We start from the raw sequence: 27,580 nt of genomic DNA on the forward strand, positions 1-27,580 counted from the left end.
TTAGCTGGTCTTCAAGGGAGCAGAGGGGAGGCGGGAAAGCCGGCTGCAGGACGTGCCCGGAGGCTGGAGATGGCCGCGCCGGGGGCCGGGGGCGGGAGTGTCGGCGGGGGGGGGGCCTTGGGGCCCGGGGACGGCCTGAGACCGGAGAGGGGGCGGGACTGGCCGGCCGAGCCTCAGGCCCGATTGGGCGGTCGCGCGGGGGGCGTGGCCTCCTCGGCCCGCCCTTCCAGCGCCCGCCCGGCCTGCCTGCCGGGTTCGCGGTGCATTGTGGGCTCGGCTCTAGCGCCGCTCGCACCCGAGCCGCTCTCCGCGTCGCCTGCTCCGCGCTATGTCCTCGAACTCTCCCGTGAAGCGGCCCCGGATGGAGTCGGCGCTCGAGCAGCTGCGTCGCTTCACCACCGTGGTGGCAGACACGGGCGACTTCCGCGGTGAGTGGGGCGGCACTGAGTAGGCGCCTACTGTAGGCCGCCCTCTCCCGGCCCAAGGGCCGGACTTCGGAGCCCCGGGAGGGCGCCCCTGGGCGGGCGGGCAGGCTGGGAGCCTGAGGCCGGCAGCGGGAGCGGCCGGGGCCCAGGGCCGGTCCTGTACACAGGAAGCGCCTAATTCGTGCACTGCTGGAGGAGAGCGGGGGTCCTGGCCGGGACCACGTGCTCCATCCAGTTTGGAGCTTCGACTCTTCCCAGCATGGAGATGGGGACGGGAAAGGGGAGCGCCCAGTGCCCGGAGCCCCTGCCGATGCCCCTGCAGAGCCCGGGGCTGCCCCAGCCGCTCAGGAGCAGCCAGGCAGGGTAGCCCTGGGGCTGCCTGCTGACTCCCAGTGGTGCCATGGGAGGCTGTTGTCCTTCATGCTGCCACTTGCTGAGTGCCATCAAAAAGGCCCCTGGTTGGGGGGGGGTATCAGTCAGCCCCCCACCCTTCCTCATGATCAGCCCTTGGCGCCCCCTTTTCTCTCTCCTGCAGAGGGAGTTAGAGCTTCCCGGGACCTCCCTCTGGTCACAAAATCTCCCCTTCCTCCCACCTCCATTGGACAGAGAAGGACAAGGCTCCTAGAGATGACCTGACTTGCTCAGGCTCAGACGGGTTGTCAGTTGAACCCTGGCAGCTAGGTGGGTCACAGGGCTGGACTTGCAGCCCAGACCCGAGGGAGTCTTCTGTGCTTCTGCTCTGGGCCAGCCTCACTTGCCTCAGTCTTGAAGTAGGAAGGAGATACTATCAGTAAAGCACTTAGCGTAGTGTACATAGTGGGCGCTTAATAAGTGCTCAGTCCTTCTCTTTCTTCCTACTCCCTCACCCCCCACCTTCCTCCTGAGGCCACATCTAGTACCTTAATTCGGTACCTTAATGGGTCCGGGCTCTAACCCAAGAAGTCAATTCATACAGAAATTTGAGGCCTCCAAGCTCATCCCTCCAGCTAGTGAGCAGTACAGGTCCCGTGGTGGTTGGAGCCACCTCCCTCCTGATCCACTCACCACGCCCCCCATGGCCGCCTTCCTTCCTCCTTCCTGTAGGTGGTTGAGTAACTGAAGGTGAGATAGGGTCAAAGGTTGGCTTAGGGAGCCTGCTGTAACACCACCTCCTCCCAGAAGGCATGTGAGAGCCCAGAGAAGTAGCATCTTAATGGCTGGGTTTTGACTGCTCTTTCCCCAGCCATCGATGAATATAAGCCTCAGGATGCCACCACCAATCCCTCCCTGATCCTGGCTGCTGCCCAGATGCCAGCCTACCAGGACCTGGTAGAAGATGCCATTGCATATGGAAAAAAGCTCGGGGGGTGAGTAACCCAGAGGGCGTGGGGCAGTCTGCCCAGCAAGGTGCACCCCTTGCTCATGGTTCCCATGCCAGTCACCTTCTGCTCCTGCCAACGGAGCTTCTGGGCCTGAGAAACTGCAGCTCTCCCCAGAATGGAGATTAAAAAAAAAAAACCCGTTCAGCCAAACCCACCAATGTGTCTGGCCACATGGCTGCCCAGGTGTGCAGTGTGGGATGCCCTGCTGTCCCATCTCCACAGTGAAGAGAGGGCGATGTATGTTCTCACCTGTTTTCTGGGGGTCGAGCTGGGTCGTTATAGTTACATCAGAGGGTAGTACACTAGACTTGGGGTTAGGAGGACTTGAATTGGGCTCTGGGACCCTGGGCACATTGCTGTGCCTTGTCCATCTCCACTCCGCCTGCCTCTCGTGCTGGGCTGGTGTCAGGATCAGAGGAGTTAGCACGTGTGGTGCACTCTGCAAACCTCCCCTAAAGTGCTCTCTGAACAAAGCTCACTCTTAGGAGCCTCATCACCCAGGGCTCCCCTCGGGGGTTTCTTGGTGGTGGCTGACATGTTTGCCCTCACTGTGAATGCACTTTTGCCCATTCAACTCACTTCATTTTGTATCAGTTCATAGGGGTCTTTCCGTAATGGCTTCAACTTTAGTTCATGCAGTCAATCAGTCAGTCAGTCAACACATTTCTCAAGCAGCCTGTGCCCTGTATCCCGATCTCTGCAGAGTGCTAGGGATACAAAGATAGATGGGAGATGGTTCCTGCCATAAAGGGCCTTGCATTGACTCGGGACCCAGCACCCCGAGTGGGGGCTCTCCCCCAGGCACTCGCCCAGTGCGGTGGACAGCTCCTGAGCAGCAGCCACAGGAGAAGGGGCAGGAGGCCCCTTGGCTGGCAAGGTCCTATGGTCTCGTTTATGGCTGGACCATCATTTGTTTGGTTATTTCTTAGCCTTTGGGAGCCTGCTTTATTTCTAGTTCTTTTAACCTGGAAAGTGCTGTTCTGGGTATTTTCATGTCTTTGAGCTCCCTATAGTACCCTCCTAGCTGTGGAATGTGCATTAAAGGGGATGGGCATTGGACTCGCTTGCTGTGCAAAGTTCTCACTTGTTTTACAAAATTGTTGGACCAATTTGCAGCTGCATCAACAGTGTATCAGTGTGCTTGTCACACCAAAGCCTTGCTTTGCTTGTTCTCTTGGGGTGCCGGCGCCCCTTCACTAGCTCTGATTTGTATTTCTTTTACTATCAGTAATTTGGAGCAGTCCTTCAAAGCTCGATTTTTGGTTTTTTGAGAGAGGTAGAACACTGAGTAGATAGCCTGTCTTGAATCCAGGAAGACCTGGGTTCTAGTTCCACCTGTGATACCTCCAGAACTTGTGATGCAGGAGAATTCACTTCAAGTACCCCTGGTAATTCACCCAGACTCCGAGTTACAGAGAAGGTACCAACCTGCCTTGTTAGAGGGAGTCTCCACTCCCGGAGGCTTCCTAGAAGTCAGCAAGTATTTATTAAGCGCTTTTATGAGCCCAGGCACCGTGTGTGCTAAACACAAGAACATAACGGCAAAACCACAGTCCCTGCCCCCAAGGAGCTTATAATCGAATCAGGGAGACAACAAGCAAACAGATACAAAGGAAGGTGTATACAGAAGATAATGAACAAGGAAGGCCTTGGAAAAAGGAGGGGCTGGGGAAGGCTTCCTGTAGAAGGGGAGATTTGAGTTAGGGCTTAAAGGAAGGTCGGAGGTCAGTCATTGAAGAAAGGAGGATGGGTATTCCAGGCATGGGGGACAGCCAGAGAGAATGTCTGCACTGGGGAGGTGGCTGAGGTCTTTTCTTCCCTGTTGGGAGTTTACCTTCTTAGACTAGCTGCATTGGTTTTGTGAGGCAATTGGGGTTAAGTGACTTGCCCAGGGTCACACAGCTAGTAAGTGTTAAGTGTCTGAGGCCACATTTGAACTCAAGACCTCCTAATTCCAAGGCCGGTGCTCTAGCCACTGAGCCGCCCAGCTGCCGCCCCAGGTGTTATTGATTGCCCCTAATTTCCCTGAGGTTGGCTAATGTCCTTTCTTTGGCTTCCTGTTTCCCCTTCTTCCTGGCCTCCCTCTCCCTCTCCTTGAGAGGAAAGCACCCTCCTCTCTGTGTGGTCCAAACACCTGGCTGGGGAGGGGCAGCTGAGACCTAAGGGATCCTCCTAGTTCTAAGGACTTGGCTTATTCAGCCTTCTACCTCCAACTCCTTGTTCTCACGGGCTCTCACTTGGGGGGTGGCACAGTGCCACAGGGGAAGAAGGAGGGGCCCTGGGGCACTACCCTGTGTCTTGGGCAGAGTGGGAGCCTGGGCTCTGCACCTCTCCTGGCTGAAATGATGTGGGGTTTCAGGTCTCAGGAAAAGCAGATCCAGAATGCCAGCGACAAGCTGTTTGTGTTGTTTGGGGCCGAGATTCTGAAGAAGATTCCTGGCCGGGTGTCCACAGAAGTCGATGCCAGGTCAGTGGGTCTGTGCTGCTTGGAGCTCTCCTACTCCTGAGTCCCAAGTTAGAGGAGGCAGGCTTTGGCGGCTTTTTAAAAATTACATTTGTATTGAGTTCAGTTTTCTCTCTCTGAAAATTGGCCAGAAAAGGCAGCTCCTTTTGGGTGAGTCACTCCAGGAACATTATGAGGTCCCTACTGTGTGCTGGGTCTTGCAGAGGAACCTCATTCAGTAAGCTGGCAAGGATGCTGGCTTCGGGGAGGGGGGGGGGAGAGGGGGAGCCACTGCCTCTTGTGGAAGGGTCGAATCACAGTGGGAGGAGCTTCCTGAGCGTCTCCTGTCTCCTACCAGGCTGTCCTTTGACAAGGAAGAAATGGTCCAAAGGGCCCTTCGCCTCATTGACCTCTACAAAGAAGCCGGCATCAGCAAGGAGCGAGTTCTCATCAAGTTGTCCTCCACCTGGGAGGGGATTCAGGCCGGGAAGTAAGGCACCCCTCCCAGCATCTCTGGTCCCAGCACCCAGGGGGATCACAGCCCCTGGAGGCCCAGAGGGCTCTGGGGGCAGCTCCTCCCACCCCTTGTTAATAGAGGAGGAAACTGAGGCACAGATCAGACCTGCTCCTGGCAGAGCTAGTCAGTGCCCTCCCCCAGGTAGTCAGCGGGTGGTAGCCCTATGTGTGTGTGCACGCATGAGAAGAGACCCCTGACGCAGCCCTCGCACTCGGCCGCTGTGAGGCCTTGGCACCTGGGTGGGCCATGGACAGCTTCAGGAGCCCCGTTGTTAAGTCTGGCTCTGCCACTCCTCAGCTGACCGCCCCTGTGGTGACCACCCCTGGAATGGCTGGCACGACTGCAGCTGCTGAGCCACTAGCAGCCACACTTTCTGTTCCCCCCAGGATCCTGGAGGAGCAGCATGGCGTCCACTGCAACATGACCCTGCTGTTCTCCTTTGCTCAGGCCGTGGCCTGTGCCGAGGCTGGCGTGACCCTCATCTCCCCATTTGTCGGGCGCATCTTAGACTGGCACGTGGCAAACACAGACAAGAAGTCCTATGAGCCCCACGAGGACCCAGGTAGGGTCAGCTCCCCGGGGTGAGGTGGGCCCCCTCGATGCTTGCTTGGAGGCATGTGCCGGGGCCGAGCACAGGTCATTGTTCTGGGTGGTGGTCCTTGAAGGCCCTGGGCGCCCAGAGCTGGGGACACAGAGACCACGGCAGGCCTAGGGGACAGTGGGGACCAAGGTCCAGGCAGGGGATGGGCTGGCGGGGGCCTGGATTCCTGGTGCTAGAGGAAACCGTGTCTGCAGGCGTAAAGAGCGTCACCAAAATCTACAACTACTACAAGAAGTTTGGCTACAAAACCATTGTGATGGGAGCGTCCTTCCGCAACGTGGGGGAGATCAAGGCCCTTACCGGCTGTGACTATCTCACCATCTCCCCCAAGCTCCTGGGGGAGCTGCTCAAAGAGAACACCAAGCTCAGTCCAGTGCTCAGCGTCCAAGAAGGTAAGCGGCGCCCCGCGGCGGGGCCTGGGGCAGCCTGGGAGGAGCCATTGGAGCCCCCTGTCCGGGATGGCGGGCAGCCTCGGGGCCGCCCCCTTCTGCCGTGGCCGCCTGGTGGGCTCTGCCAAGGCTGTTGGCTGACCCCCTCCTGGCCAGGGCTCTCATTGCAGGGCAGTAGAGGCCCTGTCTCCAAGCCCAATCCCTCTACCCCCCAGCCCAGGCCAGCAGCCTAGAGAAGGTTCACCTGGACGAGAAGGCCTTCCGCTGGGAGCACAACCAGGACCAGATGGCGGTGGAGAAGCTGTCTGACGGGATCCGCAAGTTTGCTGCGGATGCCGTGAAGCTAGAGAGGATGCTGCAGGTATGTGGGGGGGGGGGGGGGAAGCGGCGGGTGTGGGGGGGGGACTGGCTGGCCCTAGGGGGCAGCAGACTTGTGACACCACCCTTCGGGGCTTCTTTGCAGGAACGGATGTTCGGCTCTGAAAATGGAAACTGAGGGCGAGGGCCTTGTGGCCGGGTGGGCCGGAGCGGGGGCGTCTGGGCTGAGCTGGCCAAGGGGCCGGCGTCCACACGGATGGGCGCAGCTGCCTGCAATGAGGCTTGACTAGAGTTTTCAGAGAGATTTTTATGTCAGACTTTGCCTAACGCATTAAAATGATCACTCACCTGGGTCTCTCAGTCGCTTTCATTGGCTGCCTTCAGGCTGTCTGGGACCCTTAGCCGGCTCTCGCACCTCTGCCTGGTCAGGATTGCCAAGGACTTCCATGTGCCATCTCATTCAGTCCATACTACAACCCCAGGAGCCAGGTGCTACTGTTATCCCCATATTACAGGTGAAGAAACCGAGGCAGGCACTGGCAAAGTGACTTGCCCAGAGACATACAGTTAGTATCTGAGGCAGGATTTGAACTCAGGTCTCCCTGACCCCAGGCTGAGGGGTCTGAGCACTGTGGCGCCCCCTAGCCATGTAGGTAGTCATGCACTTCTCCAAGGGGCACTCACTACAGCCCAGCGATTGCCTTCCTGCTCTTCCTTTCTCCCCAAAGAACACACAGCCTAAGGGAGAAGACCCTTGAAGAGCTTTTGAGTCTTTCACTAGGGGGCGCCACAGTGCACAGGCCCCAGGTCAGAGCAGACCTGAGTTCAAATTCACTAGTATTTGCTTATGGTCAGGAGGATCAAATGAGAGGATGTCTGTGACGGGCTTAACATAGTGCCTGGCACAAAGTAGGTGCCCAATAAATGTTCCCTTAGGGCAGTTAGGTGGCACCAGGGCTAAAGGAAGACCTGAGTTCAAATCCTACCTCAGATGCTTGCTTGCTGTGACCCTGGGCAAGTCTCAGTTCCCTTAGCTGTGAAATGAGCTAGAGAAGGACATGGCCAACCAGTCCCAGATCCCTGCCCTGTTGGGCCCTGGGGGACTGGCTTCTTCCCATGGAAGTTGGCCCTTGCCTACTTCAAGCGCTTGGGAAGGTCCTAAAGCCTCTGTTGCCAAAGCTGGGGGCTCGAGCCAGTAGGCGAGGCCTGAGCGTGGAGCCTGGCAGGAGGCTTGGCGGCCCATGGACTCAGCGCTCTTGCCTGCTAGCAGGAGGCTTGGGGAGTCCCCACTTTGGGCCCCACCGTATCCCTGGCTCTTGGGGGCCTGTGGGAGAAGCCTGGAGCCTCCGTGCTCAGCGAATGCTTATGAGATGGATACTGGCTCCAGACTCTTACAGGGGAGGGGGCACAGGGCTGGACTTGGGCCCGGCATCTCCCCTTGGTGCCAGGTACAGGCCCGGCATCTCCCCTTGGTGCCAGGTACAGGCCCGGCATCTCCCCCTTGGTGCCAGGTATGGGCCTGGCATCTCTTCAGGGGTCAGAATCACAGAGGGACTCTGTGACCACGTGCCCCCATCCCTGTGCATGGGCTCTGCTCTCTGGACTTGGAGGCACCTTGCTGGCTGGGCAGGAGGCTTCCGAGGAAACATTTGTGTGTTTTGACCATGGTGCACCCCTGCCAATCTCCAGGCAAGGCAGCCATGCCTGAGCTGAGTGGGCCTTGGCACTGAGGAAGTTGCCCCCAGCCCAACATCTCAGGGCAAAGGCTTGGGCCTCCCATCCATCCTTGGCTCCTGGCTTGCCCCTGCCCTCACCCTGAGAAGGGGGTCTCTGGGGAGACTGAGGCAGCACAAGTTGGGGGCAGGTGCTGGTACCCCAACTTCCTGGGGCCGAGCAACTGGCCCATCCCTTGCCTCTGTCAGATGGGCTACCTGGGAAGGGGGGACCTTTCCAAGACTCCTGCTCAGGGCTCCTGTAGGGCTGGACTTGGGGTGGGGCGAGGAAGAGCCATGCGCAGCAGCACAGCACCCCCTGGTGGCCACATGTGCTACTCGCTTGGGTTTCTCACAAAGGGAAGGGGCACTCCTTTAGGCTCTTACCCCAAATGCTGCCTTGGACAAAGAGATGCCCCTGGGCACAGCAACAGTGGCCTCCCAGGCTGCCCATACTTCTTTGTGGTGTACTGAAAAGGGGGCTGGCTCCAAGCACAGTGAAAATGAAGATAGTAGCATGCATTTATAGAGTGCTTAAGGTTTGCAATGCACTTTACCTATGGTGTCTTCTTTGGTCCACACCACAACCCTGGGAGGCAAGCAGCAGTGAAGTGACTTGCCCAGGGTCATATAGCTAGCAAATGGCAGAGGCTGTATTGGAACTTAAGTCTCACTGGCTGCCATGCAAGATCTTTAATTTTTTTTTTTCTTGGAAGCTATCAGGGTTAAGTGACTTTCCCAAGGTCACACAGTCTGAGGCCAGATTTGAATGTGACCCCTCCTGACTCCACTATCCACTGTGCCACTTGGCTTCTCTCAAGATCTTAATTAGACATAGATCTTAATTAGTTATTGGTTCTCAGTTGAATTCCAAGTCTCCAAGCCAAGCCAATAAGCATTAAGTACTTCCTGTGTTTCCAGCACTGGGCTAAGCACTAGGGATACAAAAAGGGTGAAAATCTCCTGGCTTCCCTTCTCCCCTTCTTCCTTGGTTGGGCTAAGTGTCTCTGTGCAGAGGACTCCTAGACAAACATCAATAGTGATTTAGAGCATTTTTCATATGGCCACAGATAGCTTTGATTTCTTCATCTGAAAGCTGCCTGTTCATAGTCTTTGACCATTTCTCAATTGGCGAATGCCTCCCCATCTTTCTCTCCCTTCCTCTCTCCCCTTCCCCTTTCCCCCACCCTCTCTGCCTCTTCCCCACTTCCTGTTTCTCCCTTTCCTCTCTCCTCTTCCTTCTTGCCTTCTCCAATTAGAAGGGATGGAGAGGTGCTCAAGAGGATGAGCACCATGAGGGTGAGGGCTGCTGAACCCTTCTCAGGGCTGCTCATTCACCTATGGATCCAGGAAGCTGTGGAGGCCACGCCAGGTCCCAAAGAGATCATAGAAGAGGGAAAAGGACCCACATGTACAAAAAAATATTTTTTTTTCTAGCTGTGTGACCCTGGGCAGGTCACTTAACCCCAATTGCCTTGTTAAAAAAAAATTATAGCAGCTCTCTTTGTGGTGGCAAAAATTGGAAATCAAGGAAATGAAAAAGTTGTATATAATTATAATGGAATACTATTGTGCTGTAAGAAATGGTGAGCAGGCAGCTTCCAGAAAAACCTGGAAAGACTTAAGTGGACAGATGCTGAGTGAAGTGAGCAGAACCAGGAGGACGTTGCTCTTCTCAGCAGTGTAATGATCCAAAACAGTTTCAAAGAACTCATGATAGAAAATGTTCTCCATGTCCAGAAAAAAGAACTCTGGCATCTGAATGCAGATTGAACCATCCTATTTCTACTTCTTGGCTGTTTTTTCTCTTTTATGAGGTTTTTCCCTTGTGTTCTGATTCTTTCACTATATGACTAATGCAGTAATATATTTAATGTGATTGTACATATATAACCTATATCAGATTGCTTTCTGTCTTGGAGGAGGGGGGAGGCAAGGGAGGGTGGGAGAAAAATCTGGAACCAAAAATCCTATGAAAACAAATTTTGAAAACTATCTTTACATGTCACTGGGAAATAATAAAATACTTTTATGATTTAAAAAAAATCTGGGTTGATGGGCTAAACCAGGCATAGAGAACTGAAGGGTCTCAAACCTGCCAGCAGGTCAGGGGCCTGTCTACCCCAAGCATGGCTGAACCCCCCCCCTCCCCCGCCAACAGGTCGATAAGAACAATTTGTTCCAGTGGCCTGGAGGTGGCTGAAGCAGGTACCATGGACCCATTAGAGTTTGGTCAGACACAGAAGATAACAAGGCCGTCCACTCCATCGCCAGTCATCCAGACGTGTCCTGCCGCTGGACTGGGATGACTGGGAGAGAGAGAGAGAGGCCGGGTGCTTTGCCCAATTCTGCCTCACTTCCATCCAATTTGCAAGTGAGTCAGGATGTCACTAGGACACTCATCCCATAATGAGCTGTGGGCAGCTTTGGGGACAGCTGGAGGATGAGCAGCCCCTCTGGGACAGCTCGGAGCTGGAAGGTTTTCCCTGACAATGTTGACCTGACACTGGTGGCCTCACTCCCAATTCCAGCCAGGCTGCCTGAAGCTCTGGGGGCTTCCCAGGGGGGTTCCCGTCTTGGTGGCCCTGGGCCCGGCAAAGGCCCAGAGGACTCCAAGCAGCCAGAGTCTGCTCAGGACCTTGGCCTCACTGGACCCCACAAAGATGCCCCATGGCCTAGTGGGCTGGATGAGAACTTCCTCAATAACCAAAGATGGCACTGACCTCCTTGGGAAGCCCAGCCCTTCTTATCCCGTGTCTCTCCTCCAGGACCCCTCAGACCCTCTGCCCATTTTCCCTGCTGGAAGCTCGTCATTCAAGTGGGCCTTGCAGAAGAATTAACCCCAAAGGGCCTCCAGCTGAGTGCCCTGTGGCATTTAGACCAGGACCACAGGGCCTGAACCTTGGCACAGTGCCTGGCCCCTGGCCTCTGCGGGGGAGGCCAGCTTGGCCTTGTCCTCTGCCGGCCAAAGGTGCTTCAAAGGCTGCCGGCCGCCAGGGAGCGGGGGAGACAGGGGCCCCGATCTCTGGTCTGGCCTGCCCTGACCTCCCCAGAGCCGCAGGGCCCCCCTCTCCCCCCGGCCACTTAGGGCCAAGAAAGGTGTTCTGAAAGGCCTGGGCATCTGGGCTTCACCCTCCCTGTGGGAAAACCAAAGGGGCCATGTACCCACGCTCTGCCCTTCCCAACCTGAGAGGATGGGAAGAAGGGAGAGGCTCTCGGTGGCCCCCTTCGAGACATCCCTGCTGTCTCCTGGGCCTTCCACCCAGACCCCGAGCAGGTGTGGGTGACAGGAGGGAGTAAGGGTTGCTCCCTCACCTGGCTGGGCCAAGGGAGCCTGTCACTGGGACTGGACCCTCACCCCTCCTCTCCTCCTCCTCCTCCCCTCCCCATCTGTCACCCAGACCCCGCAGCTGTTTCTTCATGGGTCTCCTTGGCTCTTGTCTCTTCCCTTTCCAGGGTTAGACTTCCTAAAGCCCAGGTCCGGCTGAGCCCCTCTCCCTCTTCAATCTTCAGTAGCTCCCTCTTGCCTCTAGGGTAGAAGACCAGAGTTTTTCACCCTGTCCCATTCTCCACCCATGGCGACTACTTCTCTTTCTAGTATTGTCCTCTTGGGGCAGTGCTCTCCCCCACAGCTCTCTCTTTATGACGCTCCATCTCCTACCTTTGTGACTTTGCACTCTACAATCCAGGCATGTTTGCTTAACTTGCTATGCCTGATTCCCTCCATCTCCAGACTCCACCTTTGCACTGGCTGAACCTCATGCCAGCCATGCCCTCACTTTGGTCCGGGCACTCCCCGTGAGTTAGAGCCCTCTCCATCCGAAAAGCCAGTATTGACTGGCTTATGGCCATCCCACCCCCAGCCCCTTGCCACTTGAGTGTAAGCTGAGGGCAGGGCTAGGATTCCCCCTTTTTTTGGCTTGGTGTGTAGGCTGGCCCAGTGCCTAGCAAGGTGCCAACTCATAGTAGACTGAGGCTGAGCCCCTCCTGGGAAGGAGTTGGTTCACCCACAGGTCTCGGCACAAGCCTAGTGGCCAGGGCCTCTCTGGGATCTTCCCTGGGCTTGGTCTGTCACATTGTCTTCCCAAAGTCCTGGAGAACCTCCCTCCAGCCCGTCCCCCTGGGCATGGAATTTAGGGTTAGGGTTAGTGGCACTTTCTTATCGTCTGCTCCAGATCCAGAGGAAAGAGCAAGGTCATTGGCACCCCCAGTGACTGCCATGAGGGGCCTGTGTGAATCCGGCTCCTTGGTCACTGCTGGGCCCTAGACTCTCACCAGACCCCCGTAACCCCCCCGGGCACCTTTGGAGCAGCTGCAGCCAGGCCAGGAGAAGGGGGCTGTCGGGGAGCTTTGCCTCGTTCCAAGGAGATCCGGGCTGTTTCCTTGCGGGATGAGTAAGCTGGGGTGCGACCTGCCCAGCTCAGCCCAGCCAGGCTGGGGTTAACGGCTGAGCATCGCTGCCCTCCTCCCCCCATTTCGGGTGTGAGAACAGAGTGGAGGTTCCAACTGGCCCCTGTCCAGGCCCTGGGAGGTTTTCCGCAGGGGCCCCGCTCTGGGAACAACAGGGCTCTGTTCAAAAGCAGATTTTAGTCCATTGAGTGGGGATGGAACAGGTTGTACTCTCTGCCAGGGAAGAAGTGGTGGTGGGAACACAGTGAGGGCTTTTGAAGGGCCCTGGCACCTGCCCACTTTCCGGAGGCCCCCCTGACAGCACAGGCCCTGATCCCTGTCCTGCCTGGCCCCAGTGGGCACTGTGGGTCTACCTACAGCCTGAGGACTCGGGCAGGCAGGGCAGCATGCCCCCTCCCACCCTTCTCTTGCCTCTGTGCAACCAATACCAGTGGACCAAGTACCATCTCCCCTCTCCCCTACTCAGCAAACTCTGGAGTCTCCTCGGGTAGCTGTTACTGCCCCCAGCTTGGCTCTATTCAGCACCCCCTGCTGCGCCAAGCACTGTTCTAAGCAAACCCTGGGGAAACAAGGGCAAAAGAGGGCCTCTGCTCTCCAGGGGCTTGAAGTCTGTGTGTGTGTTTGGGGTGGGGGTGGGGGGCTGCAAACAACCACCACAAATAAACCTCGGACAGGCTAAGCTTGAGGGGCAGGCTGGCTGGAGGGGCCAGCTGCTGAGCCAGAAGGGAGTGTCCCAGGCCTGAGGGACAGAGAGTGTCTGACCAGGAGCGCTGGAGGCTCTAGTTTGTGCGACAGAAGGCACTGGGAGGGGGCAGGGCATGAGGCTTCGAACGTCAAGCAGAGCACGTTGTCTTTGGTCCTGGAAGCGACGGGCGCTCACTGGAGGTCACAACCCTGGAAAAGCTGACACAGACTGATGCAAGGTGACACTAAGCAGTGACGTGCTGTGACTGGCTTGGCGATCCCCAAGGACTCATGAGGCCTCCCGAGAAGGAACTGATACGCTTTGGGTCCAGACCGAAGCAGCCTGTTTTTCACTCACATTCTTTCTTTTTATTTGAGGCGTCTTGTACAAAATGACTGGTGTGAAAATGTCTTCCATGATGGCCGAGGTATAACCTATATGACCGCTTCCATCTCAGGGAGCGGGGAGAGGCACGGGGCTAGGATTTGGAAATCAAGACTTTAAATAAAAATGTTTTAACACATAATTGGGGGAAAATAAAACTATTAAAATGAAGGCTATTTTAAAAACTGATGGGGGGCAGGTGGTGGTGACATGACCTGGAAGAGGAGAAACTGAGGCAGGCAGCAGCTATGGTCATGGTCCGGGGTGATGAGGTGAGACCAAGGGAGGGGGCAGGGGCAGAGAAGGGAGATTAGGAGGGTTCTGCAGAGGTCAATGGCCAGGCCTTGGCGCCATCTTGGATGGGGGGGAGGGAGGAGTCCAGAATGAGCAATGGCAGGATGACAATGACCTTCACAGTCAAAGGGAGCAGCGAGTTCCAATCTGGACAGCTGCTTATGGAATGTCCAGCAGGCAGCTGGATGTGGGGTGGGGGGGGTGTCCAATCTGGCTCTCCCAGGGTCTATCATCTGCCCCCAGCTGTTGAGGATCACACCTTCTGGGGGAAGGGCCTTGCCTCCTCCCCTCTGTGTTCAAATAACCAGGAAGGGAAGCATCCCTTCTGTCACGGCACCTAGCACCCCACTGGGTCTGAAAAGCCAAACCCTGAGCAGTGGGGATGGGCATTGGGCCCCTGCCTGATTCCTAGGTCCTTGGTCACTGGCCAAAGCCCCCTGTGATTTCCCAGAAAACTAACCCAGGGCTCTCTCTTCTAGGAGGGTTTAGATGCCCAGGGCACTCTGCAGGAACAGTGAGCGTACCAACAGCCCTCCACTCCCTGCCAGCCAGCCCAGCAGGCTGGAGCTCTGGAAGTCGGTGACCCCGCCCTCCAAAGGCCTGGGGAGGGCACTAAAAGGGAGGCAGCATTCAGCCAGACACACCTGAGTCCTTGTCCCCAGTGGTCCCTCTGCTGGATTCCTCCCATCCCTAGGGCCCAAGGCAGAGCAGAGTCCTGTGCCCCCTACCTCTTCACCAGCAGGACCTGGGGCCGGGTGTGTGCTCATGTTCCTTTTACTAGTGTGTGTCCGGGCAGCTAGGTGGTGCAGTGGATAAAGCACTGGCCCTGGATTCAGGAGAACCTGAGTTCAAATCTGACCTCAGACACTTGACGCTTACTAGCTGTGTGACCCTGGGCAAGTCACTTAACACTCATTGCCCCCCCCCAAGTGTGTGTGTGTGTGTGCATGGGCCTGGCCCAGCCAAGGCCCCAGGGTCAGCCAGGTCATTCTGAGAAGGCCCGCATGGCCAGGGCACAGAGCAAGGGGCAGGGCCATGTCCAGAGCCCCTGCTGGTTCTCCTGGACTCAAGGGAGGACATGTAGGCAAGGGGAGGTGGGGGTGGGGGTGGGCTCGTAGAGGAGGAAGCCACGTAGATGAAAAGGGAGGCACTGCAGGCCAGGAGGGGCTCAGGGCTTGTCTACAGCTGCTTCTACCAGGTAGGTCCATGGGACACAGGAGTCACTAGGCTCACATCCTGAAGCCACAGCCACAGTCTCTCCTCTCACTTCCTGCTGGAATGATGGAGGTGTGAGCCTCTTCTGTGTCCTCCTCTTCCCCCAGCTGGGCCCCAGGCCCAGGCCAGGACTGCTCAGCCTGGAGGGGGCCAAGTCACCTACCTCAGGCCTCCCTACTGTCCCAACCACCCAGCTAAAGGGACAGTGGCAAGAGAATCCAAACTGGGGAGAATCCTGGGGTGTCTCGGTTCAGGCCAAGCCCTTCCTGTGGCCCTTCCTGTGCTGGAGGCCCCCAGCACTGAGCAGCTTTAGGGAAGTCTAGCCCCCATCCTGGGGCATGATGGTTCAGCCACTAGGCCAGTGCCTGCCCCCCACCCTCCCTCAGCTCACCTGCTGCCGCACAGGAACACCAGGTTCTGCACCGCCAGGACTGTAGAGGAATCGTTCTGGCCCGTGACCAAGTGCCGATCCAGAACCACGTGCACTGCGTCTGGCTGGCTGGCTGCAGGAGAGGGGCCGGGCACGGTCAGGCGGAAAGCCTGCCACCCGGCTCTGATCCTCACCCCTACCAGCAGCCTGTGGCACACCCTCTCCCCTCTCCACTAGGAAAGCTGGGGGCGGGCCAGGCAGGCTTCATGCTCCCTGGCTGGGGGTGGTCACCAGGAGCCCTGGGCCCTCTCCCATGGGACAGTGAGCTGCCTAAAGGCACGCAGGTCCGGCAGGGGGCCCAGGGATACTGCCCTCCCATGCTAGGAGGCCTGGAGACCAAACGGCAGGCAGGCAAGGAGAGGCCAGGTTTCTGGGTGCCTGCTCCTTTCTCAGCGACCTCGGTTTGCTCTTCTGTAAAGTGGGGGCAACAATAGGACAGAGTCCCTCTCCCTGGGCTCCACTGAGCTCACTGTGGCCCTTTAGGGACTTTCTGGGTTTGCGGTCTCCCTCCAGGGTGGGACTACCCCCGCCTTGCTGGAGGGGGGCCAGGGAGGGGGCCCAGAGAGCTCCTGGTGCCCTTGTGGTCGAAGCCGGGCTCCAAGATGAGCGGCAGGCAGAGTCACGGGGGCCCATGGCTGGGAGGAAGCAGGAGCTGGCCAGGCTCTGCTACGCCTTTGCCAAGAATAAAAAGCATAGCTAATGCTTACCTGGCACTCCCGAAGCCCTTTACAAAGAGCGTGTCACTGGGTGCTCATGACAAGCCTATGCTGAGGTAGGTGCTTTCATCACCCCACTTTAGAGGTGAGGAAACTGAGGCAGACCAATGATAAGCAGCTAGTCGGTGCCCGAGGTCTGCTCTTTGCCCTGTGGTGGCCCCTGGACCTTCCCTCCAAAGCATCCCTGGCCAGCTTTGCTCACCACACTCATGACACCAGGGCCCCTTACCGCTGAAGCTGGCCCCTGCATCCTTCACGAAGTCTTCTGTGATGATGGGCAGCCTTCCAAAGCCAGGCTGCCGGATGAGCTCATACACCGAGGGCTGGGAAGACAGGGGGGCAGGGACCCTGTGAGCAGAATCGCGTGGAGTGGGGAGTGGGCTGCACCCGCACCAGGCCCTCTCCTCTCCACCCTCCCCCAACTTGGGCTTCTGGAGTCTGGAGTAAGAGCAGCACCCAGGCCTTAACCAAGGCTCTGAGCCAACCTGGCCCCCCGGCCAAAGTCCCCAACAAACATTGCGGATCTGGGACCTGAACGTGGCCAGGGTTAAAGTCTTAGCTCTAGGGGCAGCTAGGTGGCACAGTGGATAAAGCACTGGCCCTGGATTCAGGAGTACCTGAGTTCAAATCCAGCCTCAGACACTTGACACTTACTAGCTGTGTGACCCTGGGCAAGTCACTTAACCCCCATTGCCCCGCAAAAAAAAAAAAAAAAAAAAAAAAGTCTTAGCTCTAGTCACCTCACCATCCTTGTTGCCAATGAGGGGGAGGGTACCAGAGGGGGGGGGGGACCATCAGAGGGGCTCCTAGGCCCTGTTCCCTCAAAGCCTCTGCTCCCCAGGTCCTGCCCTCTCCCTGGATTCTGTTGGAACTTACCCCAGTCAGGCTGTAATCCTGAAACACCCATGACTTATCCTCCTTAGTGGCACAGCAGAGGGCAGCCACGCCATGCCCCACGGCGCAGATCGGCTCTGGAAAGAGAGATTCTGGCTTTGGAAATGAGGCAGCTTTAGACCAGGGAGCAAACCTTTTGGGACCAAGCCCTGGACATGGAAACTTCCCCCCCAGCGCCTCTTACTTCAGGGGTCAAAGGGCCACTGTTGAAGCCCCTGGTCTACATGCCGGGGCCACATGTCTCTGCCTCAGGCAGGACCCCTCCCCCCAGGGGAGCACCAGGTCACCTGGGAGAGGCACCAAGTGGGGGGGTGGAGCACCAGGTTGGGGGAGGCACCAAGTGGGGGGGGGAGCACCAGTTCACCTGGGGGAGGCACCAAGTAGGGGGGGAGCACCAGGTCACCTGGGGGAGGCACCAAGTGTGTGGGGGGGGGAGCACCAGGTTGGGGGAGGCACCAAGTGGGGGGGGAGCACCAGTTCACCTGGGAGAGGCACCAAGTGTGGGGGGGGAGCACCAGGTCACGGGGTGGGGCACCAAGTTGGGGGGAGGACCAGGTCACCTGGGGGAGGCACCAAGAGGTGGGGGAGCACCAGGTCACCTGGGGGAGGCACCAAGTAGGGGGGGAGCACCAGGTCACCTGGGGGAGGCACCAAGTGGGGGGGAGCACCAGGTCACCTGGGGGAGGCACCAAGTGTGGGGGGGAGCACCAGGTCACCTGGGGGAGGCACCAAGTTGGGGGGGAGCACCAGGTCACCTGGGGGAGGCACCAAGTGGGGGGGGGGGGCACCAGGTCACGGGGTGGGGCACAGCTCTTTGGATGAGCAGCCTTAGCTTCACCACCTGCCTCAAGTTCTTTACCCAGAGCTCTCCTTCTCCTTCCCCAGCAAGTTCAGACATGGGCCCAGCCCAGACTCCCCAGAACTAGGATGTGGTCTCTGCCCAGCACCTTTGGGGAGACCTAGCTTCCACAGCATCAGGGGTCGCTCACCCGCTTGCCAGCCAAGCTCCTCTGGCTTGGTCCTGTAGAGAGGTGCTGGGGAGGGGTGGAGACACAAAGACGAAACCCCAACCCCCCCAGACCCTGCTAGAGCAGGAAGGCACCTCACAGGTGGCCTTGTTTGCAGACGATACTGAGGCTAGCTGGAGATGGGAAGGAATGCTCTGCTCACAGGCCTGAAGGCACAGGAAGCTCATTGCTGGAGGCAGTGAGCCCTGGCACAGTAAGGCCCATTAAGAAGTTCTGACACACGACCTCGATCAGAATCTTGGGCCCGTTCCCCACGGCTCCCCGTCAGTGTGCAGGGGCCCGGCAGAACAAGGCGACACTCGTCATACAGGCTGGCCCCTTGGGCCCAGCTCAAGCATACCCCAGACCAGATGGGCCACCCCTAGTTCCTTCTTCTGGCCGTGACCCTGCGGCTCCCCTCCAGCTCCCCCACGGCTTTCCTAAAGGGAGTGCCCAGGGTTGAGCCCTCACTCCAGGTGGGCTTCGAGGGACTCTCCCCACCTGAGGCCTGCAGCTCGGCTTCTTCCAGGGCGGCCCCACAGAACCCCAGCTCTTCATCTCTCCACAGAGCCCCTGGTCCCCATTCTGGGCTTGGTGAACCAGGGCCAGTCACTTCATTTACCTCTGCTGAATCTGAGCCCAGATGCTCTGGTAAGGAAGAGACTGGGCCAAGGTCACCAGGCCAGCAGGTGCCCACAATGAGATCCTCCTACTCTGTGGCTGAGAATACTCCCCACCTCCATGGCTCCTCCCCCTAAAGCCCTTCCCCCACACCCCTCCCTTTACAGGAGAGGGCCTCCGCCTCCTTAATGCCAGCCTGGCCTCAGCACCCCCCACTTACTCTGCTCAGTGCTGAAGTGCTCCAAGATTCGGGCCAAGTACCCACTGTTGGCAAGGTCAGTCAGTGCCCCAGGGCAGCTGGGGATGAGCAGGGCATGGTACCTGGCACCTGGAGGGGGAGAGAGGTAGATGGCACTAGGTGCAGTGACCCCACCAGGACTTCCCTCCTCTCAGCAGAGGTGGGGGACCACAGGTGTGGAATGGGGCATGCAATGTCTGATGGTTACAGGGAAGTAATGGGCATAAAAACAGAAGACAGCAGGAAATAGTTGTTTAAATAAGTAAACAACCCCTCAGGAGAGCCCCAGAGGGCCCGTCTTCAGTCCAGTCACTCCTTCCAGGGCAACCCCCTGAGCCTTCGTTGCTGGTGATGGTTCCATGAAGCTCCTGGGACCACTATAAGGAAACCTTCCTCCACCCCGAGGGGATGCAAGGGAACTTGGATTGTGCCCCAGTGGGGTCTGGGTTCCAGAGCTGCTGGACATGATGATAGTTGCCCTGTGCTGGGGGATGTGGGGGCGGGGGGGTCACCCCATCAGTCCCTTCCCCTAAAATGCTGTCTGGGACCCTGAAAAGGGCCAGAGCCTCAGAGCAGGGCCAAGACCCTAGGAAAGTGTGGCTCGAGGAAGGGCGTCACTCCACTGCCTAGGCCCTTCTCTCTGAAACCTAAGCTTCCCTCAAAGACCCCGCAAACCTGAGGCAGTCCCTCACCATCAATGGACTCCAGCTTGGCCGGGCTGGCGTAGGCCTTCATGCGGAAGTCCTGGATCCAGCGCATGTTGCTTTCATTCACGCCCACAAAGTCAATGGCCTTCCCCTAACAGAGTGGAGATGTGTGTTGGGCACGGACACAAGTAACGAGTCACCCGTCTGTTCCGGTCCACAGCAGACGGGAGCCCGTGTGTGCCCTCCAGAGTCAGGGCTCCCTTCCCCCTGCTCGGTAGTTGTCAGGCCCCTTCTCAGAAGCCCTCCCTTGGTCCCAGCAGATTGGATCCTGAGGCAGGGACCCTGACACCAGCGGCCACCCCTGGAATGCTGGCCAGCCCTAGGTCCAGCTAGAGTGCTCTCCTCTTCCCGGAGTCCCTCCGTTCTGCTCCCCAGGCAGCACCTTATGCATGCTGGCCAGCCACACAAGATGCCAGCTGCCAGCGGCCTCCGGTCCAAGGGACCCCAGGCCTTTCTTCTGGGTGAGCTGCCAGAGCACAGGGCTGTTTCAATTACTGTCTGTATGACCCCCAGTCAGTGCCTAGCCCAAGGCCTAGCCCAGAACAGGCCCTCAGTCAATGGCAGCCAACCCTGGAGGAGTGAAACTGGTCCCCTTGCTCTGGCAGAGGACCTCCTAGACTGTGTGTGCCCCCAGCCATGAAGACCAGGGGTGCCCATGCCCCCTTTGCCAAATGCAACCTGGGAGATCTCCAAGGTGATTTTCCCACCTAGAAACACACTTCCATGCATACCCGCCAGCCACTGACACACCCATCTCCACACATGCGCGCACATGTGTGCACACGCGCACGCACACATACACACACACACATACCCCTTGGCCAACAGAACCGGTCCATATACCAGTCCACAGACCAAGGGGCTACTTGGACAAATTCCACATTGCAATGAGGCCTGTTCCCAAATCCTGCCAATTTGAACAGTATGTGGAAGTGCTAACCATGGGCTAGTCCCTGATGCCACAAGGACAGAGTCTTCTTGGGCTCCACCTGGAGGAAGTCTGTGTGTCCAGAAAACCCAGGGCCTGGCCTCACCCCAGGGCACAAGGCTGGTGCTTCCCCTCAGGCTGCATGGTCTACCCACAGACACCCCGCCCTGCCTCCGGAGCCACTGCTACTCACCCCTGGAGTAGCCACTTGGAGATTGAAGGCGGCACTACCCATGGTGAAGCAGTGAAGAAACGAGTGGGCTGACACACCTGTGAGACATAAGGGCAGGTCAGGAATCCTTGGGCACATGCCTGCCTTCAAGGCTGAGCCAGGCAGGAGGACCTACTGGGGGTGGGGGGTGGGGCAGGCAGGAGCATCCAAGGCATCTCTGGAGCCCAGGCTGGCCAAGTGGGAGACACCCTTTCCCCAGGCTTTCAGAGGGGTCTTCCTCAAAGCCTGAGAATTGTGGATGCTCTGTGGACACACCTCATAGTTTTCCCTAGAAAATGGAAAAATCAAACAGGAGAAAAGGAGGGGAAAAGTTCATGACCCAACAAGGGACATTGTTGCAGAAGGTGATGTGATTTTGATTACTTCAAGTTAAAAGGTTTTGCACAAATAAAATCAATGCAACAATTAGAAGAGAAACAGGCAAATGGAGGAAAATCTTTGCAGCAGGTTTCTTTCATAAAGGTCTCATTTCTAAGATATATAGGGCAATGATTCAAATTTTTAAGAATAAGAGCCAGTCTCCAAATGCCAAATGGTTAAAAGGACCAGCAGTTTTCAAAGGAAGAACTCCAACTGTAGCCACATTTTAAAAAGGGGCTCACATCCCTAATAATTGGAAAAAGGCAAATGAAAGCGACTCTAAAGTTCCAACTGACACCCACACATCAGAGTGGCAAAACTGACAAAAAAGGGAAGACAACAAATGCTAGAGGGGCTGTGGAAAAAACATGCACACTGATGCATTGTTGGTAGAGCTGTGAAGTGGCTTGGTCATTGTGGAAAACTATTTGGAACCATGACCCCAAAGCTATTAAACTGCCCTTCCTCTTTTACCCAGCGATACTGCTAAGAATAGCTGGTAATACTAGGTCTGCTGTTAAATAATAAAACAGAGCATCAATGTAAACAAGTGATTTATTTAGCAGCGCACGGGTGGCAAGAACCAGAACTTCAGTTTTTGCCCAGTTCATCCACAGTTTGGAAGGAAAGGATGAAGACAAGGGGTTTCTTTTTGGAGGAGGAGAGCTGGAAACAATGAGGTGAGGGAGAGGATTGGCTGGAGGAGATTAGGAGGCACTGAGAAGAGCAGGAAAAGGGATAGTTTTGTGACTGTCTGTAAGTCAGGGGACTGGGGGTGGACAGGTGGGAGTCATCTTGTGACTTCTCCAAACTCAAGTGACTTTGAGACTTTTCACAAAATGGTGGATAAAGGCAAAATGGAGTCACTAATACTACTTCAACATTCACTATACCCCAAAGAGATCAGAGAAAGGGGGAAAGAACCTCCAGGTACACAAACATTTACAGAAACAAACATGGTGACAAACAAATGGAAACTGAGAGGATACCCATGAATTGGGCTGGACAAGTTCTGGGCAGCTAGGGGGCACCATAGTGCACAGAGCACTGGAAGACTTCAGACATTTACTACCTCTGTGACCCGTGGCAAGTCACTTCACTCTGTTTGCTTCAGTTTCTCCATAAGTAAAATGAGCTGGAGAATGACATGGCAAACCACTCCAGTATCCTTGGCAAGAAAACCCCAAAATGGAGCCATGAAAAGCTGGACATGACTGGAAAACGACTAAACTGGATGAGTTCTGGTATATGAACGCGATGGAATATTATGGGGCTGTAAGAAATCATGAAGAGAGGGGGCGGCTAGATAGCACAGCGGATAAAGCACCAGCCCTGGATTCAGGAGTACCTGAGTTCAAATCTGGCCTCGGACACTTGACACTAGCTGTGTGACCCTGGGCAAGTCACTTAACCCCCATTGCCCCACAACCCCCCCCCCAAAAAAAAAAAGAAATCATGAAGAGGAGGGGCAGCTAGGTGGCGCAGTGGATAGAGCACTGGCCCTGGAATCAGGAGGACCTGAGTTCAAATCCAGCCTCAAACACTTAACACTTACTAGCTGTGTGACCCTGGGCAAGTCACTTAACCCTCACTGCCTCACCAAAAAAAAAAAAAGAAAAGAAAAAAGAAAAGAAAAGAAAAAAGAAATCATGAAGAGGATGGGAAGACTTATATGAACTGATGCAGAGGGAAGGGAGCAGAACCAGGAGGATAATTTACACCATAAGAGCAATCCTGTAGAGACAAGAGTGAAAGTCTTCAGAATCGATGCCTGACCATGAGCCCACAGGACCAAAGAAGGAGCAGGCTCCCCATCTCCCACCAGAGAGAGGTGATGGAATCAGAGCTGACCAAGGCATCAACTGGTTTTTTATAACTAAGCATACTCATTACAGGGATTTTTTTTCAACAAGAGAAAGAGATTTTGTGGTTGTTGTTAGCTGAAAAACCCAATACGGTCGAATGCCAGAAAGTCTCTTCACGGCTCCAACTGCCCTGGCAGATGGCTGTGCCCCACTCACGAGCTTGAGCACTCCTACTGTCCAGTCCCACTGGTTCATCAAAAGCTCTAAACTAAACCTCTACCTCTGTTTGGCTGGCAGAGAAGCACCAGCTTCACAAGGACAAAGGGGCTGAGGGAGAGGCCAGGACTAGTTGACAGAATGCAGGAGGATTAATGTATCACCTCCAATGAACCTGGAGCCAAGATTAGGGCTCAAAGACCAGGATGGACCGTTTGTTTCCACAGTGGCCCATATTCCAGTCCTCTGCCTGCAGCTGCCGCCCCACAAGTCCGACCCTGAGCTCCTTTCTTCCCCCAAAGCCTGTCCCTTTCCGAACGTCCCAATGACTTGGGAGGTTCCCAGCCTCCTCCGGGTCCCCAAGCTCCCCACTCAGAGTTGTCCTCCGCTCTTCACTCTCTCTCTGAGATTTGCCAAATATCCCTCTACAAACTCCCAGGGAGCCGCGCCTCACAGCCTTGAGGCTCCCTCCTTCCTCCAGGATCCAATGAAAACTTCCATTTCTAACGGAAACTCTGCCCAACCTGGCCCTTTCCCCCTCTGCAACCTTCCTGGTCTCCCTGAACTCCACGGCCTGCCTCCACGGCTCACTCACCAGTCAGTGCTCAAAGAAAACGATTCAGCCTCCATCTCGGCACCTCCCACGAGCTCTTGGGGGGGATGCTCTCACTCCTTCCCTCCACAAGCCTCGGCTGAACCCCACATTGCTAGGGAGCCCTTCCCTGCCTCCACACGCACTCCCTCTTTCTGAAGGGAATTCTTCCTATTTGTAGATGACTGATGTTTTACTTCCTTGCATGTTTGTCTCTGCCACTAGACAGTGATCTCCTTGAGGGCAGGACCCCTGTTTTTGCTTTTCTTTCCATCCCTATTGCCAATACAGGACCTGCTCGATAGTAATTATACAGTAAAAACAGTCATAACGGCTTGTTGAGCAATCCACTGATTGTTCAAAGTCATTCAAAGAGACCGATGCACACCCAGGATAAATAGGAAAGGAGGGTCCCGTCCTTCAAGGAGGTTCTCCAGGGGCAGGGTGAGCTGAGGGAAACAAAGAGGGTCTCTGGTTTTTGTGGTGGCAAAGAACTGAAAGCCAAGGTGCTGCCCATCTACTGGGGAAAGGCCCGTTGCTGTCTGGTCTAGGTGGGAGATGGGATCCCACACTGTCATGGGCAATGATGCAGGGGACGCTTTCAGAGAACCCTGAGAAGACTTGCCTGAGCTGATACAGAGTGAGGGGAGAACACCAGAGCAAGCCGTGGACCCAGTCACAGCAACATTGTAGCCACAGGCTTATTGACAACGATCAACACAACTTCAAAGGGCTGGGAATGAAACATATTATCTGCCTCCCAGGCTCAGGAGCTGATGGGCTCAGAGGGCAGAGGGAAGCCTGTCTCTCTCTCCCTTTGGGGAGGAGTGGGGGTGGGACACAATCATATCTTTTGGAAATGCGTTTCTTCTTAGTCTTCTCATTAAGCGGGAGATGGGCTGACTAAAGGAAGAGCATTTGGACCTGAAAATTAAATTGGAATAGAAAAATTAAAAATGGAAGACACAGTGGAGGAAAAGAAGGCTCCCCCTGCTCTGTAGTGACCGACCAGGGGACTCAGCCTAAAGGGAGAGTGACCTTTGAATTGGAAAAGAAAGAACAAACATGAGTAATAGGAACTTGATACCCAAGATAAGTAAGAGATAGGAGGGGGTGGGGACAAGGACTAGAGGTCATGTCCCCAGCCCAGGTGAACTTCATCCCCTGCACAGAAAGGCCTGGCAGAGGGGCCAGCTGTGCCATATACGCTGGGAGGAAGCTCAGAGATGGGGGAGGGGGGGGGAAGGACAACACAGGAGAAGGGCCAAGAGAACCAGGAGAGTGGGAAAAGGACAGTCAGGATTGAGGACAGGCCTCAATTCCCGAGGATCCTCAGCCCAGTGCTTAAAGGCATAGGGAAAGTGCATCTAGAGAAGGGATGGGGCGCTCGGGAAGCCTGCTGCAGCCCCATGCCTCTGGAGGTGAGGGAGTGATGGAGCAAGAAGAGCTTCCTGGATGTCACATCCACATGACCTAGCATTCTCAGGTTCAGACACAGTCCAGAAGGGCAAGGGCTATTGTGACCGGCCTGCTTTATAGATAAGGAAACCAGGGCTGGGAGAGCAAGGAGTCTGCCCAGGGTCACCCAGCACATCCCTGCTAGGGATGGGGCCTGGCAGCCCAACCTCCCAAAGCCCCAGGGAAGGGTTTAGTTTGTTTGTTTGTTTTATTTTTTTTTGGTGAGGCAATTGGGGTTAAGTGACTTGCCCAGGGTCACACAGCTAGTAAATGTTAAGTGTCTGAGGCCAGATTTGAATTCAGGTACTCCTGACTCCAGGGCCGGTGCTCTATCCACTGCACCACCCAGCTGCCCCTAGGAAGGGCTTCGGCACCTCAGATTACCAGGTGTGGCCTGGGCTGAGCTCCTGGGCCACTGATGCGCTGGAGTGTCCAGGGAGATGCCAACACTGTCAAGGCCTTGGAGAGCCTGCCGTACTTCAATGGCTTAAAGGCCGGCTGAGGAGAACCAGGGCCTGTTTCATTTAGATCTTTTGTTTGTTTGTTCTTCCAAAGGGAGCCTGAAGTCAGGAAATCTTGGGTTCGAGTTTGAGCCTCAGATACTTCCTAGCAAATCACTTCAACTCAGCCTGCCTCACTTCCCTTATCTGTAAAATGGAAATAATAAGGGTCCCTCCCTCCCAGGCTGACATGAAGATCAAATGAGATGTCGGTAAGTTGATCAGCACAGCACAGGCAGGCAGCAGGCACTTAACAATTGTTTGTTCTCTCCTCTCCTCTCCCTCACCATTCAGCACAGGGCTGATCAATGGACGCCTGGAGAATCCTCCCAGGGCTCTCCACTTTCTGCTGGTCCTAGATCGTCCAGAGACCAAGGAGGCTTGCCTTTCATGATCCATGAGAGGCTGGTGGGTGATCACTGGTGTGGGATGTTTTCAAAGGGCGTCCAGGTCAGAGAGAAAGGGGAAGAAAAGTGGCAAAGATCAGAGGGATGCAACTGGACAAGCCTCTGGGGTGGACTCTGCATGAGGAACATAGGACAGGCTGACCCTCAGGGCCATGAACAGAATAGCTCTGGGTAAGGATCGGAAGGCCAGGATGGACGAGGTGGCCAAAAAGCTGAGTCTGGGGGCAACGAGGAGGTACCAGGGGAGGAGGGGAGCTGAGCTTCGGGCGAGGGCTAAGGCGTGCATGTGTGCAGGTACTGCAGTCCCCTCGAGTCCCAAAGACCCCAGTTCTCTCTCAGAACAGTCCTGTAGCAGACAGGCCCAGGATAGCACCCCCATCTGAAGGAAGAGTTCACTGAGGCTCATTCAAGGGAAAGACCTGGTGGGCACAATGAGCGGCCCACCCCTGGGGCCCAGACCCCACCAGACTAGAAGGTACAAGTGGGGCTGGGGCTGGGGAGGATGGAGATGGGGGGGGGGCTGGGGAATGGGGAGGGAAAGGATGGGGGTGGGGAAAGATGGGGGAGGGGAAGATAGGGGAAGGGAAGTATAGGGGAGGGGATCCGGAGCTCCGGGCCGGGGGGGGGGCATCCCCAGGGGGCGCTTGGGGAGCCTGCGGACGCAAAGGCAGCCCCCGAAGCCCGGCCCCGGGCGGTGACTCACCGCGGGCGGCGGCGCTGGCCACGATGAGGCAGGCGGGCCGGCTGGGGAGCCGCTCGGACGCCATGGCTGGGGCCTGAGGCTCCGCCCCGCCCGCCCCTCCCACGGTACTCCGCCCCGCCCTCGCCGGCGGGGCGCATGCGCCACTCCTGGAGCGTCGGGGTCACATGGACCCCTTCAGCCCCGCCCCCCGCGCGGGGAGTCTCGGAGGCGGGGTTCGGAGCACCTTTCTCCCCGCCACACCCAATCTGCCCCACGTCCCAGGCCTGTAGGTCGTACAGCTCTTTTCACTGAAGGGGAAACTAAGGCAGCCCCAAGGTCACGGAGCGAGCTCCCTTCCCCCTGGCCCGCCCAATCCATGTGCCTTGTGGCCCGTGCCGGGAGAGATCAGGGGTTAAAGTTCACTCGCCCCCTTCCCCCGGCGCTTCCTATGGGAGCTAATTCTTGCCGAGCCAGCAATTCCCAGGGGTGGCCTCGACTGGGGGAGGGGAAGGCAAATGACCTGGGGCGGGGGCCGGTGAGGAAGAGGAGGGCGCGGGGACCAAGGGCGGGCCTGGAGCCGAAGCTGGGTCTTGGATGGGGGGGGGGGGCGGGTCCTGGCCTGGACTGCCCTGCACCCTGCTGGGGGGGGACCGGGGGGGAGGGGCCCGAAGGAGAGAGGGCCAGAGGCGGGCTGGCCTGACCCGGCGCCCCAGGGGTCCTACACACAAGGCTGGCCCTACCTTGAAGGAGCTCACCCTGGAGAGCAGGAAGGGGACAAGGGAGGCTGTGCGAGGTCAGCTGTGCCACCGCTGGGGGGGGGGGGCGGGGCAGCTGCTCGGACCCACCGGGGAGGCTTCCTCCGCTGTTGTGGGGCAGAGGCAGCCCCGGGCCAGGAAGGACCAAAGCTTGCAGCGGGGGATCCCGGTACTTCCCCTGGACATGGACTAAGGATGTCAAAGATGACCAGATAACTGGGCGGGCCTTTGGAGGAATCCAGGGACTATTAAAGTTTAGATTCAGGACAGACACTCCT

General features: G+C 56.8%; 2 protein-coding genes across 9 annotated transcripts; one reads left to right on the plus strand and one right to left on the minus strand.

Annotated features, from left to right (window-relative positions):
• The first annotated feature begins 255 nt into the window (after positions 1 to 255).
• On the plus strand, positions 256 to 6,407 carry TALDO1 (transaldolase 1). The gene is made up of 8 exons (XM_043971054.1): positions 256 to 428; positions 1,648 to 1,771; positions 4,146 to 4,253; positions 4,588 to 4,719; positions 5,133 to 5,308; positions 5,542 to 5,739; positions 5,952 to 6,097; positions 6,200 to 6,407. Exons 1-8 carry the CDS (start codon positions 329 to 331, stop codon positions 6,230 to 6,232), a joined length of 1,017 nt encoding a protein of 338 aa, XP_043826989.1. The 5' UTR covers positions 256 to 328; the 3' UTR covers positions 6,233 to 6,407.
• Positions 6,408 to 13,206: 6,799 nt separating this feature from the next.
• On the minus strand, positions 13,207 to 26,658 carry GATD1 (glutamine amidotransferase class 1 domain containing 1). 8 transcript variants are annotated; one of them, XM_043971142.1, is made up of 10 exons: positions 26,569 to 26,649; positions 25,746 to 25,877; positions 20,489 to 20,565; positions 19,353 to 19,458; positions 18,643 to 18,750; positions 18,303 to 18,449; positions 16,777 to 16,871; positions 16,130 to 16,223; positions 15,146 to 15,257; positions 13,207 to 14,809 (listed from the first exon to the last, which is right to left on the minus strand). In XM_043971142.1, the coding sequence occupies exons 1-10, from the start codon at positions 26,630 to 26,632 to the stop codon at positions 14,803 to 14,805; spliced, it is 942 nt and encodes a 313-aa protein (XP_043827077.1). In that variant the 5' UTR covers positions 26,633 to 26,649; the 3' UTR covers positions 13,207 to 14,802. The 8 variants fall into 8 exon arrangements, with proteins under 8 accessions (XP_043827077.1, XP_043827075.1, XP_043827079.1 ...); XM_043971140.1 differs by having other exon boundaries at positions 13,207 to 14,812; XM_043971144.1 differs by lacking the exon at positions 25,746 to 25,877 and having other exon boundaries at positions 13,207 to 14,812; positions 26,569 to 26,658.
• Positions 26,659 to 27,580: the final 922 nt, after the last annotated feature.

Source organism: Dromiciops gliroides, chromosome 6 (genome assembly GCF_019393635.1).
Source record: "Dromiciops gliroides isolate mDroGli1 chromosome 6, mDroGli1.pri, whole genome shotgun sequence".
NCBI classification, from domain to species: domain Eukaryota; kingdom Metazoa; phylum Chordata; class Mammalia; order Microbiotheria; family Microbiotheriidae; genus Dromiciops; species Dromiciops gliroides.